At 41.7% G+C, this 16,652-nt stretch overlaps 2 protein-coding genes across 4 annotated transcripts in view; one reads left to right on the top strand and one right to left on the bottom strand.

Annotated features, from left to right (window-relative positions):
- The first annotated feature begins 532 nt into the window (after positions 1–532).
- On the top strand, positions 533–13,912 carry upp2 (uridine phosphorylase 2). 2 transcript variants are annotated; one of them, XM_078403856.1, is made up of 8 exons: positions 533–637; positions 781–865; positions 1,038–1,155; positions 3,489–3,647; positions 8,862–8,976; positions 9,783–9,992; positions 10,943–11,089; positions 13,407–13,911. In XM_078403856.1, exons 2-8 carry the CDS (start codon positions 804–806, stop codon positions 13,547–13,549), a joined length of 954 nt encoding a protein of 317 aa, XP_078259982.1. In that variant the 5' UTR covers positions 533–637; positions 781–803; the 3' UTR covers positions 13,550–13,911. The 2 variants fall into 2 exon arrangements, with proteins under 2 accessions (XP_078259982.1, XP_078259983.1); XM_078403857.1 differs by having other exon boundaries at positions 567–683; positions 13,407–13,912.
- The window catches only part of LOC144595927 (coiled-coil domain-containing protein 148-like), a 56,347-nt gene continuing 53,019 nt past the window's right edge, over positions 13,325–16,652 (bottom strand). For both annotated transcript variants that reach the window (XM_078403854.1, XM_078403855.1), the window contains one exon: positions 13,325–13,537. The gene's annotated coding sequence lies outside the window, so the exon portion shown is untranslated. The remainder of the gene's footprint in view (positions 13,538–16,652) is intronic.

Below are 16,652 nucleotides of genomic sequence, written 5' to 3'. Positions count from 1 at the left end.
TTTCATTCCTTGCTGAGTCAAGAGTCAAGAGAGAATCAAGAATGCTTAATTGTTCATCTCTGTAGAACATGGATTGGTGATTGAAAAAAAGCCTTAAGCTCACAATTTTCAATTCCAAATATCATGACTTCTGCATTTATTAGAACAAACAGTTTTACAGCAGCAGCTCTGGCAAACATGGACATGTGACGTTTCAGGTCAGAAGAAGGGTAATGACCCAAAACGTCACCTATCCGTGTTCTCCAGGGATGCTACCTGACCCGCTGAGTTACTCCAGCACTTTATGTCTATTTTTTGTAAACCAGCATCTGCAGTTCCTTATTTCAAAATGTAGGCCTGTTTCCATGTTGTTTATGCTCTTAAAAGTATAACTCTTAAAAATAACCTTTCCTTCTGAACCAATCATGAAATTATGTGTTTATTTTGAATTATCTGGCATTGACTTGTCCCTGTACCAGGGCAACATGTTTAAGCAAATAGAAGTGGCCAATTGTAAAAACACAACATCACCTGCTTTCCAAATCAAAGTTCAATCCACAGAGGATGGAATAGTCAACATCACATGATGTACTTGGACCCATAAAATAATGAAGAACATCCAGAACCCAAACTTCAGAAGGACATTATAACATAAATTGTACGTGAATAATTATTTTGTTTCTATCTGATAACTGGCTGTTACTGTAAGTTATTTTATTTCAAACCAATTGTGCTTGTCTATTTTAAAATAATGTGCTTTAACACCTTGCTTTTATTAACATTGATATTACATTTCTGCAGATTATTTATTACGTAGAGGACACATGGCACCAATTTTAACGAATAGTTCTGAAGTAAATGCAAGTGAAAGGAGTGACAATGAAGAGTGAGTATTTTTTTGTTTTTTGAGGTTAGACTAAATGCCTGAACAATATCATCGAATTATGCAAAGCTGCCGTGGAACTGTTTATTCAAAAAAATGCAAAAGTCATGATATTTTTTGGTATGTGACCATAGAATTGACAATAATGATCTTGAGGCTTTTTCAATCATTCTAGGAATGGGACAGTGCGTGTGAAGAACCCTCACCTGGCCTTGATGCCTGAAGATGTTCTTTATCATTTTGATCTGGGAACAAAAACGCACAATCTCCAAGCAATGTTTGGGGATGTGAAGGTATGGAATTATTTGCAGGTACCAAGAGTAAAGCCAACCGACAAAGCAGCGAAAGAAGCCTGCATTTGGTTCATTTGTTGCATCTAAATAAATTGATTAAGTGACAGCATTATACGAATGTAATGCTAAAATATAATTTAACATGCAATTGAATTTAAACAAGGATGTGAAGACAAATGTACTGTTATAGAAAGTAAATGTTGGCCTACCATTAATACATCCCGAGTTATTAAGATTTTAAATAAATTTTACACAAAGGAGGGACTGGTTGGATATTTTACACTTATATCAGTGTTTGAATTCTAAAGAAATCCACAGGTTAAATTGAATCGACAAAATCATCTGCAAGAGAAAATATATAACAATTGTGATCCTTCACTGAGTAAGGATTGCTAAAAATGTCTAATTCTACCTTGATTTTATTACTCTTGTAGAGCTACCATGCTTTCATGATTTATTCAATGCAGTTTTTACAGTTTTAATACAATTTCAAAGGCACAGAAATAAATGTAAACTATCTGTCTATTGCTTCCTTCGTGTAAAATTAATTTAAAATCATAACAACATGGACCACAAGACTGGAAGCACAATATTTGCTTTCTATAACTACATTTGTCTTAATTGATAGCTGCAAGTAAGAATTTCATTGTTCTGTCTGGGACATATGACAATAAAACACTCTTGACTCTTGTTTAATTCAACTTGGATGCTAATTATATTTCAGTACTTAATCAAATTATTTAGAAGCAATAACTCGTTTGAAATTATCTGATTTTAACTGCTTGCCAGCTTTTATTTCTAACTTAATGATAAACTGATACTATCCATTCCAACCAAATTTCTCCCTTCACTTTTTGATTGTATATTAAATTATTAGAGACATAGATAGGTTAGACAGTCAGAACTTTTTTGCAAAATGGAATAATCAAATACTAGAGGGCATATTTTTAAGGTGAGAGCTCAGAGTTTAAAGAAGATGTGCAGGACATCTTTTACATAGAGGGTGGTGAATGCCTGGATTGTGCTACTGGGGGTAGTGGTTGAGGCAGATACAATAGTGGCTTTTAACAGAATTTTAGATAGACATGTGGATATGTTGGGAATGGAGGGATATGGATTATATGCAGACAGATAAGAGTTGGTTTTGGCATCCTGTTCAGCATGGACATGGGCCAAAGGGTCTGTTCCTGTGCTGTACTGTTCTATGTGGAATAACTGAAAACAGTGCCTCATGATGCACTACGATTCCATGCTAATGGCACCCATCTGATATTCCACTGAGAGATCACAAAAACAATGCTCAGGCAGTGTTTGTTGTGGATGCTGCCTCAGCCAATGCTACAGTTTGGGAAGTGGTGGCACTAGTGGAATGGACAGGAAACATTGTCTATTCCCCACCCATTGCTGGCATTAGCCTTCACAGTGGTAATGCGTAGGGGTTCCATGTGTGTTTGCATTTCTATCCTGTTTTCAACAGTCATAAAATGACAAGTTTAATAGATGTTGAAAACGTCAATAAGCATCTGCAGTTCCTTGTTTCTCAGTAAAAATAACCTGGATGCTTTCCGTTCAGCAGTGTGTTTGAGACTGCTTCTGGCATAGGGATCAACACTGCATGCATCCAAAGTATATACTTTGAAGGAAATTGTGGGTTGAGTTAAAACATAAGATTATGAAAAAATATTCCTCATGAGAGGAATAGATAGAGTAAATGCACAGTATTTTACCCAGAGTAGGGGAATCAAGGACCAGCGGGTATAGGTTTAGGATGAGGAGGGAAATATTTAATAGTTTAATTTAGTTTAGTTTATTGTCACAAGTACCGAGGTACAGTGAAAAGCTTTTGTTGCATGTTAACCAGACAGCGGAAAGATAATATATGATTACAATCGAGCCATCCACAGTGGATGGAGCCATCCGGAAAATAAGAAATGCTGTTGTTGGAGTAGCGATTTAAGAGTGGAGCAATTGCATTACGTGATTGCATTTCCACTTCCATGACCATCACACAAAAAGTCGCATGGCTTGGGCGCCATCTTGTTTGCATGAAGGGCAATGATTTTACACGAAGGGTGGTGGGTTGATGGAACGAGCTGCCAGAGGAGGTAGTTGAGGCAGGTACTATCACAACATTTTTAAAAACATTTGGACAGGTACATGGATAGAATAGGTTTAGAAGGATATTGGCCAAACGCAGGCAGGTGAGACTAGTTAAGTCTGTTGGTCGATGTGGGAAATTTGGGCCGATGGACCTGTTTCCGTGCTGTATGACTCCATGGCTATTATCGAACTGATATAATTTAAGACCTGAAATGTAACCTTGTGTTTTTCAGTTTGTTTGTGTCGGTGGGAGTGCAAATCGAATGAGAGGTTTTGCAGAGTTTATGCACACGGAACTTGGATTGACTGGAGATGGGAGTGACATTCGGGACATTTGTGCAGGAACAGACAGATATAGCATGTATAAAACAGGCCCTGTGCTGTCCATAAGTGTGAGTAAATGGAATAGATGTGAAGATGACCTTTCCTGTTGTTTCTGGTAAAATTAGCATTGGGATTGGTTTGGTTTATTATTGTCACTGGGGTGGTGGGTATTTAGGCAGTGGGTATATGAAACGAGCTGCCAGAGGAGGTAGTTGAGCCAAGTACTGTAACGACATTTGAAAGACACTTAGACTGGTACATGGATAGGAAAGGTTTAAAGGGATTTGGGCCAAGCACAGGCTAGTGTAGATGGGGCATCTTGGTTGGCATGGGCAAGTTGGACCAAAGGGCCTGTTTCCATGTTATATAATTCTATGACTCTATGTAGCGAGATGCAGTGAAAAGCTTTGTTGCATGCTATCTAGTGAAATCATAATATATATGTACATTCAAGCTGTCCACAAGTACAACAGGGAAAGAGAAAAATACCAGATTGCTGAATATAATGTTACAGAATTACAGTTACAGAAAGTCCATGGTCCACAGTGAGGTAGGTTGGAAGATCAGGGCAACACCCTAACTCCAGCGTGAAGTATAGATGGAGTCAATGGTGGGAAGTCTGGTCTGTGTCTAGGCTACATCCACAACAATCTGTAATTTCTTGTGATCTTGGGCAGAGCTGTTCCCAAATCAAGCTATGATGCATCCCAATGGGATGCTTTATATGCGGCATCTGCAGAAGATTCATAGGAGACATGCCAAACTTCCTTAGTCTTCTGAGGAAATAAAGGCTTTGGTATGCTTCATAACTTCAATAAGTAATTCCCTTCAGTGAAGAAGTATTACCTGCCTAAGTTGCAGCTTTTCCCACGTTCTCTCATGTTTCCACACCTCTCCAGAAGTATCAAGCTACCCTTATCCAGGGTCATTGACATGAAACATGAACCCCTTTTCACCTTCCTCAGATGCTGCCTGACCAGCTGAGTACTTCCAGTATTTTCTGTTTTTATTTTGGATTTCCAGCATCTGCAGTATTTCTTTTAATCACTGGCCTTACTTGAGCGGGTTAAAATAAGAACTGGTCTTGAAGAATAAAGGAGGTATTTTTCTCCAGCTAATTCAGCAGTTTGCTTTTGTTTTAGTTCATGGTTTCACAGAGTCATGGATAAATAATGACGTAGATTGTGTGATCAATTTTCAGGCAATGAGTTGAAACAAGATATCAAGAGTTGACATCTTACCCAAATTAAATTAACTTATTGGCATGGCTCCATGACTTATAATTAAATAGCAAAACATATTGACATTTGGGAATCAACAGATTGAAACATAGGAACTTCTCTTCAGGTAAGGCAGATGTTGGGAGATACAAGATCCATTTAACTGACCACATGGAGGTGGGATTTATTTTGTTATAAGTATGGTGGTGTTATCTATGAACTGCCTGAATTGCACTAGGGACTTAGGGCTTTGTTTAGTTTAGTTTAGAGGTACAGCATGGAAACAGGCCCTTCGGCCCAACGAGTCCACACCGACCAGTGATTTCCATATACTGGTTCTATCCTACACACTACGGACAATTTACAGGTCAATTAACCTACAAATCTGCACGTCGTTGGAATGTGGGAGGATACCGGCGCACCGGGAGAAAACACACATGGTCAAAGGGAGAAGGTACAAACTCGGTACAGACAGCACCCATAGTCAGGATCGAACCCGGGTCTCTGGTGCTGTAGGCAGACACTCTATCGCTGCGCCACTCTGCCGCCCTATATTGGTTTTTTTAAAATGATTGTATTATGTTTTATTTATTATATTATCTATTGAGTATATTGTTTACAAACTTATTCAATATTGACAACATTATTTTCATAAATTGCATCAGGAATTGTGAGTTTGTGGACAAATTATTATTTTATGCAGTTTTCTAAATTCCTCTTCACAGATGTTGCCTAACGTGCTAATTCCACCATTATCTGTTTTATTTCATATTTTTAGACTCACTTTAGACAATCCTGGGACATTTTGGCCTGATTACCATTGGAACAATTATGTAGCTGCAGCTGACAATGGAATACCTCCTTGAGCACTCCATTATCAGGCATTCAGATGACATAAATAACTCATCTCAATCATCTATTTACTAGGATTTTTATTCTGCCAAGCACAATTGTCCTCAGGAGACCAGTGTCTTTTGCTTCTAAAGAGTTTTGTGACCTTTCTGAAGCAACCTAGGTGGAATTGAATTTACTCCAAGATGTGATGTTTGTGGTGTCTTTCCTAAATACAGAGTTTACAAATACTCCAAATATTCTAGAGATAATCAGCACAATAATAAGCTATAACACTGCATGTGTTCAATCTGATAAGGTCAGCAGGTGTACAAAAGCCGTTGATACCTTGTGGAGCTGCAAACTGAAGGCCACAGTAGATTATAATTGCTGAACTAGAGGTTAGTGTTGTGCAGTATTCAAGAGCCTGGGAAAAAGCTGTTCTTGAACCTGGTGGTCAAGGTTTTCGGACTCTTGTACTTTCTTCTTGATGGGGCAGGATGGGGGTGTGGCTGGGGGGGATATGGATCTTCGATGATATTAGCTGCCTTTTTGAGACGGTGCCTCCTGTAGATCCCTTCGACGGTGGGAAAGTCAGTACCTGCGATGCCTGCAGTCTCCTTCGTTCCTGGGTATTCAAATTACTGTACCAGGCCATGACACAACCAGTCAGTGTGCTCTCTCCATACACCTGTCGAAGTTTCTAAGGAATTTATTCACAAAAAGCTGGAGTAACTCAGCAGGTCAGGCAGCATCTCAGGAGAGAAGGAATGGGCGACGTGTCGGGTCGAGACCCTTCTTCCGAGTATTCTAAGGAAGTCTAAACGATAACAGATGTGGTCTGCCTGCAATCATTTGGTTGGGACAAAGGGATTATTTAATGACAGTGCAAATAAGTGGACAATCGATCAAGATGCATATCTACACAGCTGCAGGCCATTCAATTACTAGCCGGGGCATCAATGAAACTAAATTCATTCAAGTCACCCTTCATAAGACATATTCATGAGTAGCCTTAGACGTAGTCAGTAAAATTCACTTCCTCAATCGGTATCAGATAATACATGAGACTCCAGGTTGTAACTGCAAATTGCACAGTATGGCACTTTCAAAGTGTGAGATTAGTTATGAAAATTGATATTCCAGTGGGGAATTATGCCGAGTGTGTGAGCATACACTTACTGATCGTACCTCAGTAAAGTGATTATCTGATACAAAGTGCATCTCAAGACTCTTACCTCACATGGAAACTTACATTTTTTATTTTAATGCGGTTAAATGCGGTGGCACAGCGGTAGAGTTGCTGCCTTACAGCACTAGATACCCGGGTACGAGACTAACTTTAGGTGCTGTCTGTACATAGTTTATATGTTCTCCTTGTGGCCGTGTGGGTTTTCTCCGGGTGCTCCGGTTTCATCCCACACTCCAAAGATGTGCAGGTTTGTAGGTGTATTGGCTTCTGTAAATTGTAAATTGTCCCTAGTGTATAGGATAGTGTTAGTGTAGGGGGTGATCGCTGGTCGGCGAGAACTTGGTAGGCCGAAGGAACTGTTTCCACTCTGCATCTCTAAAGTCTAAAGTAATCATGTAATATAAAAACATATTTAAACATTCCACATCTCATTTTATCCTCTTGGCATCCATCATATAAAATGATACTTCATAAGCAGATTAACTCCAGATAATTGCTGGATGGCACAAAGGCTTACCAGGCCAAGCCAATAAATAAGTAACATTGTCTTCAGATTAACAGTGAGGTCAACAATATCTAATGTAATAAAACAAAAACCAAACCGCTGGAGGAGTTCAGTGGATCAGGCAGTATTTGTAGTAGGAAATGGACAGAAGATGTGTTAGGTTGGGACCCTTCTTCAGTCTGTTACAAGAGTCACAAGTGTTTAATTGTCATATGTACAAACAATAGCAGAATTGCATTTTTACATGCTGCAGCTTTACATGCCCATTAAAGTAATAACAGAACAAATAAATATACAATAATCAATAATACAATAAATGAATAATCAATAAATTATTCTTAAAACACAAAGTAGATGCGATAACACCAGGATAAACGCTCAACCAAAAAAAACAAGCCCGATGTAAAGTAGTATCTAAACTGCTTATGCTATAGGACAATCACTAACTCTATATTCAGTAATTAGCTCTCTACATGTTAATACAAGATAACCAGAGCATAATAGTGTAAAACCAAAGTCTCAAATCTCAGAAACCTCCAAGAGAAGTCATTAAAATCTGTTTGGTATGCAGGTATTCACTTAACTGAATAAACAGTTTTAGAGTTTTAGGTAGCACAGTACACGTACGTACAGTAAGATTATGAGAGGCATAGATAAGGTCGACAGTCAGAACCTTTTTTCCCCAGGGTGGAAATATCCACCACTAGAGGGCATAGCTGTAAGGTGAAAGAGGGAAAGTTTAATGGAGATTTGCGGGGCAAGTTCTTTACACAGAGAGTGGTGGGGGCCTGGAACACATTGCCAGGGTGGTGATGGAGGAAGATATGATAGTGGCGTTTAAGTGGCTTTTAGATGTGGACATGGAAGCGCAAGGAATAGAGGAATATGGATCATGTACGGGCAGATGAGATCCGTTTAACTTGGCATTATGTTTGGCACGAACATTGTGGGCTGAAGGGCCCACTGCTGTGCTGTACTATTCTATTAATGCAATTACTCCACAATGAATAGTACAATAAACTAATAATCAGAAATACTAGGTAACCAAACCACTATAGTGCAAAACCAAAGAAGTTAGTGCAACCAGAACAAAATCGATAATAGATCATAGTTTCTGAGAGTGTTGTGGAGTGTTCAAGAGCCTGATGGTTGCTGAGAAGAGCTCGTTCACAGTTTTTAGGCTCCTGTACTTTCTTCCCGATGGTAACAGTGAGATGAGAGCATGGCCAGGATGGTGATGGTTTTTGATGATATTGCCAGATGATCCTGCCACACCCACTGAGTTCCTACAGCAGTTAATTATTTGCTCTGGATTCCATCACATGAAGTCTCTTGTACCTCCATAATACCAAAGACGTACAGGTTTGTAGGTTAATTGGCTTTTGTAAATTGTCCCTAGTGTAGAATAGAACTATTGTACAGGTGAACGCTGGTCGGTGTGGACTCAGTGGGCCAAAGGGCTTGTTTCCATGCTGTATTTCTAAATTAAACTAAATCCAAAATAACGTGGATTCAATTTGTTTTTTGCTTGCAGCATGGAATGGGTGTGCCATCTATATCGATCATGCTTCATGAACTCATCAAGTTACTTCACCATGCCAAGTGTCGTGACGTCACCATTATTCGACTGGGAACATCAGGTAGTATAGGTATGTAAAGAAAATCTCAAGCCTCTGTCCCTTCCTCTCCAACTTAATTCTAAAATGCAAGGAACTCATACACGAAGGTGTGTCCAATGAACCAGCCTGAAAAACATTCAGCACACAATGGATGCACTTTATATCAATATCAAAAATACTTCTGACTTTGAAGATTCACAGCCAAGGCACCACTATCCATTCAGCAGCCATAGAGGTTCCTGGTTGCTAAGGATAGTGTTGTGTAGTGTTCAAGAGCCTGATGGTTGCGAGGAAGAAGCTATACTCGAACCCAGAGGACACTGCTGTGGTTCTCAATCTCCTGTACCTTCTTCTCAGTAGCAGTAGTGAGATATAAGCATGGGGGGTGAGGGTGGTGTGGGTCTGATGATGCTAGCTGCCTTTTTGAGGCAGCACCTGTGATAGATCCTTTCGATGGTGGAGAGGTCTGTACCTATGATAGACTGAGCAGTGTCTACCACTGAGAGCAAATTTAACCTGAGGAGGTTATGATGTGATATAATGGTCTGTCCCCTTTCAAAATATTACATTTATTGAATTACATTTTATTATAGAATTTATAGCTTTCCGGTGAGAGGGAAAGATTTAATAGGAATCTTGAGGCTGGTACTATCACAACCTTTAAAAAACATTTGGAAAGGTACATAGTTAGGATAGGCTTTGAAGGATCTGAGCCAAACACTGGCAGGTGGGATTAGTGTAGATGGGGCATGTTGGTCGGTATGGGCAAGTTGGGACGAAACGCCTGTCTCTGTGTTGTATGACTCTATAACTCCATGATTAATGGTTCTGTGCAGGGTTGGATCCTGGAACCGTGGTTATAACAGGCACAGCAGTAAATTCATTCTTGCAGCCTCAGTTTGATCAAGTGGTTTTGGGGAAAGTAATTACACGAAGCACCGAACTGGACAAAGATCTGGCGCAAGAATTATTGAACTGTGGTAGAGAGATCGCCAGCTATTCCACTATTATCGGAAACACCATGTGCACACATGATTTTTATGAAGGTACGTGAAAATATATTTGATGTGCTTTGGAAACCTGTATAAAGTAAACTCAGATAATCTGCAATCCTGTTGTTCAACATCTGGCTTATCCCATGTGGCATTTCCTATACTTTCCATGACACTCACCTCAACTCCTTTTAAATTGACTGGGTTTATTGGAAGAATATCATACTACTGTGCAGTATCATTTTTAAAAAGTGGTTTAAAAGTGCTTGGACTATTGATGGACTCTAACATCTAACAGTCTGCAAAGTCAGCCAGTCCCACATCTCCAAAGTTCTCAGGGTGCCAGATTAATTCTATGAGATAACAAATTTTACATAAAAATATGAAGAACAAATCAAGCTGGACTCAGCCATGAGTCGCTACCCGTTGCCCATGCCTCCCGTTTTCTTCCCTCCATTTCCCACCATCTCTGCTTTGAAAAAAGGTCCTGACCTAAAACGTCACCTATCCTTTCTCCAGAGATGCTGCCTGACCCGTTGATTTATTCCAGCACTTTGTGTCTATCCTCCCTACACTTATCTGGGCCAACTGAGCCGAGCTCCTGCATGTGGCAGGTGTTAGGTGTTAGCACCGGCGACCCGGGTTGGATTATGACTACTGGTGCTGTCTGTAAGGAGTTTGTATATTCTCCCTGTGACCAATGGTGTTTTCTCTTGGTCCTCCCACACTCCAAAGACGTACAAGTGTTTAGGTTAATTGGCTTCTGTAAATTGTAAATTTTCCTTAGTATGTAGGATAGAGCTAGTGTACGGGATGATTTCTGGTCGTCATGGACTCAGTGGGCCGAAGGGCCTGTATCTCTAGAGTCTAAAGATACCTATAAAGTATTCTCGACCCTGGGAACAACACAAATGATCCCTTTGAGGATAGACTGCAGTCTCTTGTGTCACTTCATGCCAAGATAGCAGTCAAATACAATTATATTTTCCTTTTGTTTGGTGCAGGACAAGGACGTTTGGATGGTGCTTTATGTTCGTTTTCTAATGAGGAAAAGCTGGATTATTTGAAAAAAGCCCACAGAGTTGGTGTTAGAAACATTGAAATGGAGTCCACTGTATTTGCAGCCATGTGCCGTAGTTGTGATCTAAAAGGTACCAGATCTGTCAGCACAGAAAAAGATGGCACATTTTTAACTGTTATCTTGGGAAAATTGAATAAATTAGTCATTCTAGATATTTGAAAATGATCAGTAAATCTTGTCTGCTGATTATTTTTTTCTCTAATTCCCAACCCAGTAACACATTAAATTGAAGTGTCTTATTGTCTGAGTTTTAAGGCTCAGAAATATGATTGTTATATTAATCTTTTTTCATATTGGCCATCGACATAAAATAAACTTGCCTGTTCATTTTCATGTGGCCATTATTCTATGGAAAAAGCGATTTAAATAAAGGTGCAAATTTAATTTCAAGGACCATGAAGTAGTATGAAAATCATCCTTAGAGAAGAAGTAACAGAGCTTGTTCTGAAAATACCATTTTCATGGAAAGAAGCATAGAAGGAAATAAAGAGGAAACTGCAGCTGGAAGTTTTAGCTCAAAACCATTATTGCCGTCACCATAAAGGTAGAGCTTAAATTTTGCTCCATAAAGCATGTACGCTAATGGCAGGAAGTTCAGCGAATGCCAGAGGAAGTAGTTGAGGCAAGTACAGTGACAACATTTAAAAAACATTTGGATAGGTACTGGGATACAAAAGGTTTAGAAGGATGTGAGCCAAATGCAGGCAAATGGGACTAGTTTAGATGGAGCATCTTGGTCAGCATGGATGAGTTCAACTGAAAAGGCCTGTTTCCATGTTATATGTTAGACTCGGTGACTCTAATTGGGTATGCTGACACTGCACTCATTCGCCATTGAGCTGCAGTGGTTTGATGCCTCTCGAGTTTCAATCAGTATGGATCGTTTAATGCCAATGCATTCCTGGAACAAAGCTTTCGAGCAAAACAAAGCTGGGTTTCGTATGTTTACTTTGGTCTTTATTTCTTACCATGCTCCTTTGAGGTACGAGTAAAAACTTTCATCTGTTATGGTGCTCTATGTAGGATTTTTATCTGTAGTTTTATCTGCAAAGTTTTAAGATTCTTCCTTTAGACTTTAGAGATACAGCGCGAAAACAAGCCCTTTGGCCCACCAAGCTGACCAGCAATCACCCCGTACACTAGCACTATCCTACATACTAAGGAAAATTTACCATTTACAGAAACCAATTAACCTAAAAACTTGTACGTCTTTGGAGTGTGGGAGGATACCGGAGTGCCCAGAGAAAACCCACGGGGTCACAGGAAGAACATACAAACTCCTTATAGACAGAAACTGAGGTCAGGTTCGTTGTAAGGCAGCAACTCTACCGTTGTGTCACTGTGCCGCCTGAAAAATTCTTGCAAAATGTTATTCACATTTCTGTTGGCTAAAGTTTTAAGATTAGCCGCAGAATTAGTCACAGAAAGCACATGATGTTCATGCTGACAGAGTGAAGAGTGTCAGCTGATTAACCTTTGTGCCACATTCCCAGTACAAATTAGTTATACAATGGAACATTCTTATCATATGCACAGGATATCTAACACAGCAGCAAAGAGAATGAGAGTTTTGATGAAAAACATGTTACTCTTCAGGCTGAAACCACCTGGGAAATGGCAGGGGCCATGGAGAGAGAAGGATGGTGTCTACTAAAGGTCACTGCCACATATAACAAGGTGATGTGTCCTTGCCTGCCAGGACTGGGGCCTTACCATTTTTCCAACAGATAGTGGCACAGTGGTAGAATTGGTGCCTTACAGTGCCATTCTGACTATGGGTGCTGTCTGTATGGCGTTTCTATGTTCTCCCTGTGACCGCGTGGGGTTTCTCTGGGTGCTCTGGTTTCTTCCCGCAATCCAAAGACATGCAGGTGTGGAGGTTAATTGGCTCTGGTAAAAAAATTATAAAGTGACCTGGTGTTTAGGGTAGTGTTCGGGTATGGGATGACCGCGAGTTGGCGTGGACTCAGTGGGCTAAAGGGCCTGTTTCCGCACTGTATCTCTACAGCCTAAAAGTCTAAAAACTGCTAGGATTGAGAAAAAGGTATTTGGCTGCCTTAGTGCAGCCCTGAGGGCTGATGCCTCCAGGCTCAACCCCTCCTCCAGAAGACCCTTCTTCACAATTATCTCGAACTCTAACTCGACCTTCCAACAGGGACTACTTGAGAGATCCTGTAGTCAGTACAACAGTCCAGAATTGCAAGCAACCCGCTGTGTACCATGGTATTAATTATAAATTCACCACAAAGTAGCAAAACTTTGGAAGCTATTGATAATTTTTATTTATGATACAAAACAATACATATCAAAAATACATTAGTCAACATTTTAAAGTCAAAATTTTAAAAGTGTGCTACACATTACTGAAGAATTTTCTTCCCTTTTAGCTGCTATTGTCTGTGTGACTTTACTAAATCGGCTTGACGGTGACCAGATTACATCTCCACACGAAGTTCTGCTCAAGTACCAAAGGCGTCCACAGAAAATTGTGTCAATATTCATCAAGAAACAACTTGGGCTGTTAAAATAGGATTGAAGCATGTAATGTAAACATACAGTAACTCTTATACAAGAATAGAATTCCCACTTTGTATGAACATTGTCAGATAAATGGTACAGTCTGATATTAATTTATAATATTTCATATTCAAGTTTCTAGGATAATGCATGGAATTTCATAAGTAAAAATACTTAACGGTGACATGCCAAAATAATTCTTAATTTTAATGCAGTTCAATTGCAACTACTATAAGAAAATAACTGCAGATGCTGGTACAAATCGATTTATTCACAAAATGCTGGAGTAACTCAGCAGGTCAGGCAGCATCTCGGGAGAGAAGGAATGGGTGACGTTTCGGGTCGAGACTCTTCTTCAGACTGATGTCAGGGGGGCGGGACAAAGGAAGGATATAGGTGGAGACAGGAAGATAGAGGGAGATCTGGGAAGGGGGAGGGGAACGGAGGGACAGAGGGACTATCTAAAGTTGGAGAAGTCGACGTTCATACCACTGGGCTGCAAACCGTCCAGGCGAAATATGAGGTGCTGTTCCTCCAATTTCCGGTGGGCCTCACTATGGCACTGGAGGAGGCCCATGACAGAAAGGTCAGACTGGGAATGGGAGGGGGAGTTGAAGTGCTCGGCCACCGGGAGATCAGTTTTGTTAATGCGGACCGAGCGCAGGTGTTCAGCGAAGCGATCGCCGAGCCTGCGCTTGGTTTCGCCAATGTAAATAAGTTGACATCTAGAGCAGCGGATGCAATAGATGAGGTTGGAGGAGGTGCAGGTGAACCTTTGTCTCACCTGGAAAGACTGTTTGGGTCCTTGGATGGAGTTGAGGGGGGAGGTAAAGGGACAGGTGTTGCATCTCGTGCGGTTGCAGGGGAAAGTGCCCAGGGTTGGGGTGGTTTGGGTAGGAAGGGACGAGTGGACCAGGGAGTTACGGAGGGAACGGTCTCTGCGGAACGCAGAGAGGGGAGGGGATGGGAAGATATGGCCAGTGGTGGGGTCCCGTTGTAGGTGACGGAAATGTTGGTGGATGATATGTTGGATCCGCTGGCTGGTGGGGTGGAAGGTGAGAACGAGTGGGATTCTGTCCTTGTTGCGAGTGGGGGGAGAGGGAGCAAGAGTGGAGCTGCGGGATGTAGAAGAGACCCTAGTGAGAGCATCTATAACGGAGGAGGGGAAGCCCCGTTTCCTGAAGAAAGAGGACATCTCTGATGCCCTAGTGTGGAACACCTCATCCCGGGCGCAGATGCGGCGTAGACGGAGGAATTGGGAGTAGGGGATAGACTTTTTGCAGGGGACCGGGTGGGAAGAAGTGTAGTCCAGATAGCTGTGCGAGTCAGTGGGTTTATAGTAAATGTCCGTCACTAGCCTGTCTCCTGTGATGGAGATGGTGAGGTCCAGAAACCGGAGGGAGATGTCGGAGATAGTCCAGGTATATTTAAGGGCAGGATGGAAATTGGAGGTGAAGTGTATGAAGTCAGTGAGTTCTGCATGGGTGCAAGAGGTAGCACCAATGCAGTCATCGATGTAGCGGAGGTAGAGTTCGGGGATGGGGCCAGTGTACGTCTGGAACAGGGATTGTTCGACGTATCCGACAAAGAGGCAGGCGTAGCTAGGGCCCATGCGAGTGCCCATAGCTACGCCTCTGGTTTGGAGGAAGTGGGAGGAGTCAAAGGAGAAGTTGTTGAGGGTAAGAACCAGCTCTGCTAGGCGGAGGAGAGTGTTGGTCGATGGGGATTGGCTGGTTCTACGGTAAAGGAAGAAAAGGAGGGCTTCGAGACCATCCTTGTGGGGGATGGAAGTGTAGAGTGACTGGACATCCATGGTGAAGATGAGGGAGTGGGGGCCTGGGAACCGGAAGTTATCGAGGAGATGGAGAGCGTGTGAGGTGTCTTGGACGTAGGTGGGGAGGGATTTAACCAGGGGGGATAGGATGGAGTCGAGGTAGGTAGAGATAAGTTCGGTGGGGCATGAGCAGGCAGAGACAATGGGTTTGCCGGGACAGTTCTGTTTGTGGATTTTGGGTAGGAGGTAGAATCGGGCCGTGCGGGGCTGGGGAACTATGAGATTGGAGGCACTGGGGGGTAGATCGTCGGAGATGATGAGGTCTGTGATGGTGCTGCTGATAAAGGTCTGGTGTTGGTCGGTGGGGTCATGGTCCAGGGATAGGTAGGAAGAGGTGTCTGATAGTTGTCGTCTGGCCTCGGTCCGGTAGAGGTCAGCACGCCAGACTACCACAGCCCCATTAAACAGCGGGTTTAATGATTAAGTCCGGGTTGTTGCGGAGTGAGTGGAGGGCTGCACGTTCAGGAGGGGAGAGGTTGGAGTTCGTCAGGGGAGTGGAGAATTTGAGGCAGCTAATGTCACGCCGGCAGTTGGAGATAAAAAGTTCTAGTGAGGGTAGTTGGTCACACGAGGGGGTCCAAGAGGAGGGGGTCCATTGGAGACGGGAGAAGGGGTCATCAGTGGGGGGTGGGGACTCCTTACCATGGAAAAAGGCTCGGAGGCGGAGGCGGCGGAAGAAGAGCTCGACGTCATGGCGGACGCGGAACTCGTTGATGTGGGGGCGGAGGGGAACAAAGGTAAGGCCTCTGCTGAGGACAGACCGTTCGGTGTCTGAAAGGGGGAGGTCAGGGGGGATGGTGAACACCCGGCAATGGTGGGGGTTGGGGTCTGCAACTACTATACGTATTATTATGGTGCATTGATAATGTTCAGTACTGTCCTAAAATTGTATATTAAATGTACCTTGTTCATAGTGATTGGATTATCAATAAAATGCGATTTATGAGTTTAAATTAATTTATTGATGATGCCAAGAAACATTTACCCTATTTTAAAATGTAATAGCTCCCATTTGTCAACCTAAATATTACTCATGTAAACAGGTCATTTTCATAATTATTACTAAAATTTAGTAAAAATAACGAAATATTTAAACTTTTTATGCCTTTTATATAAAATACAAAATTAAAAAATGTTTAATTTGGTGGTTTTATTGGAGATCGTCGCTGTGGATTTAAAAATGGTTTTTTTTAGAGATACAGCATGGAATCAGCCCTTTGGCCCACTGAGTCCACGCCGACCATTAATCACCCGTTTACACTGGTTCTATGTTTTCCCACTT

The sequence above is a fragment of the Rhinoraja longicauda genome, chromosome 8 (assembly GCF_053455715.1).
Source record: "Rhinoraja longicauda isolate Sanriku21f chromosome 8, sRhiLon1.1, whole genome shotgun sequence".
Classification (NCBI taxonomy): Eukaryota; Metazoa; Chordata; class Chondrichthyes; order Rajiformes; family Arhynchobatidae; genus Rhinoraja; species Rhinoraja longicauda.
The sequence above is the reverse complement of the archived record's forward strand: the minus strand, read 5'-3'. Positions and strand labels throughout refer to the sequence as shown.

Bases quoted from the DNA above. Each gene is read 5' to 3' on its own strand.
- upp2 (XM_078403857.1), top strand. From the start codon at position 804: ATGGCACCAATTTTAACGAATAGTTCTGAAGTAAATGCAAGTGAAAGG. The intron at 866-1,037 runs GTGAGTATTTTT...CAATCATTCTAG, and splicing joins GAAAGGAGTGACAATGAAGA to GAATGGGACAGTGCGTGTGA. The intron at 9,993-10,942 runs GTACGTGAAAAT...TGTTTGGTGCAG, and splicing joins CACACATGATTTTTATGAAG to GACAAGGACGTTTGGATGGT.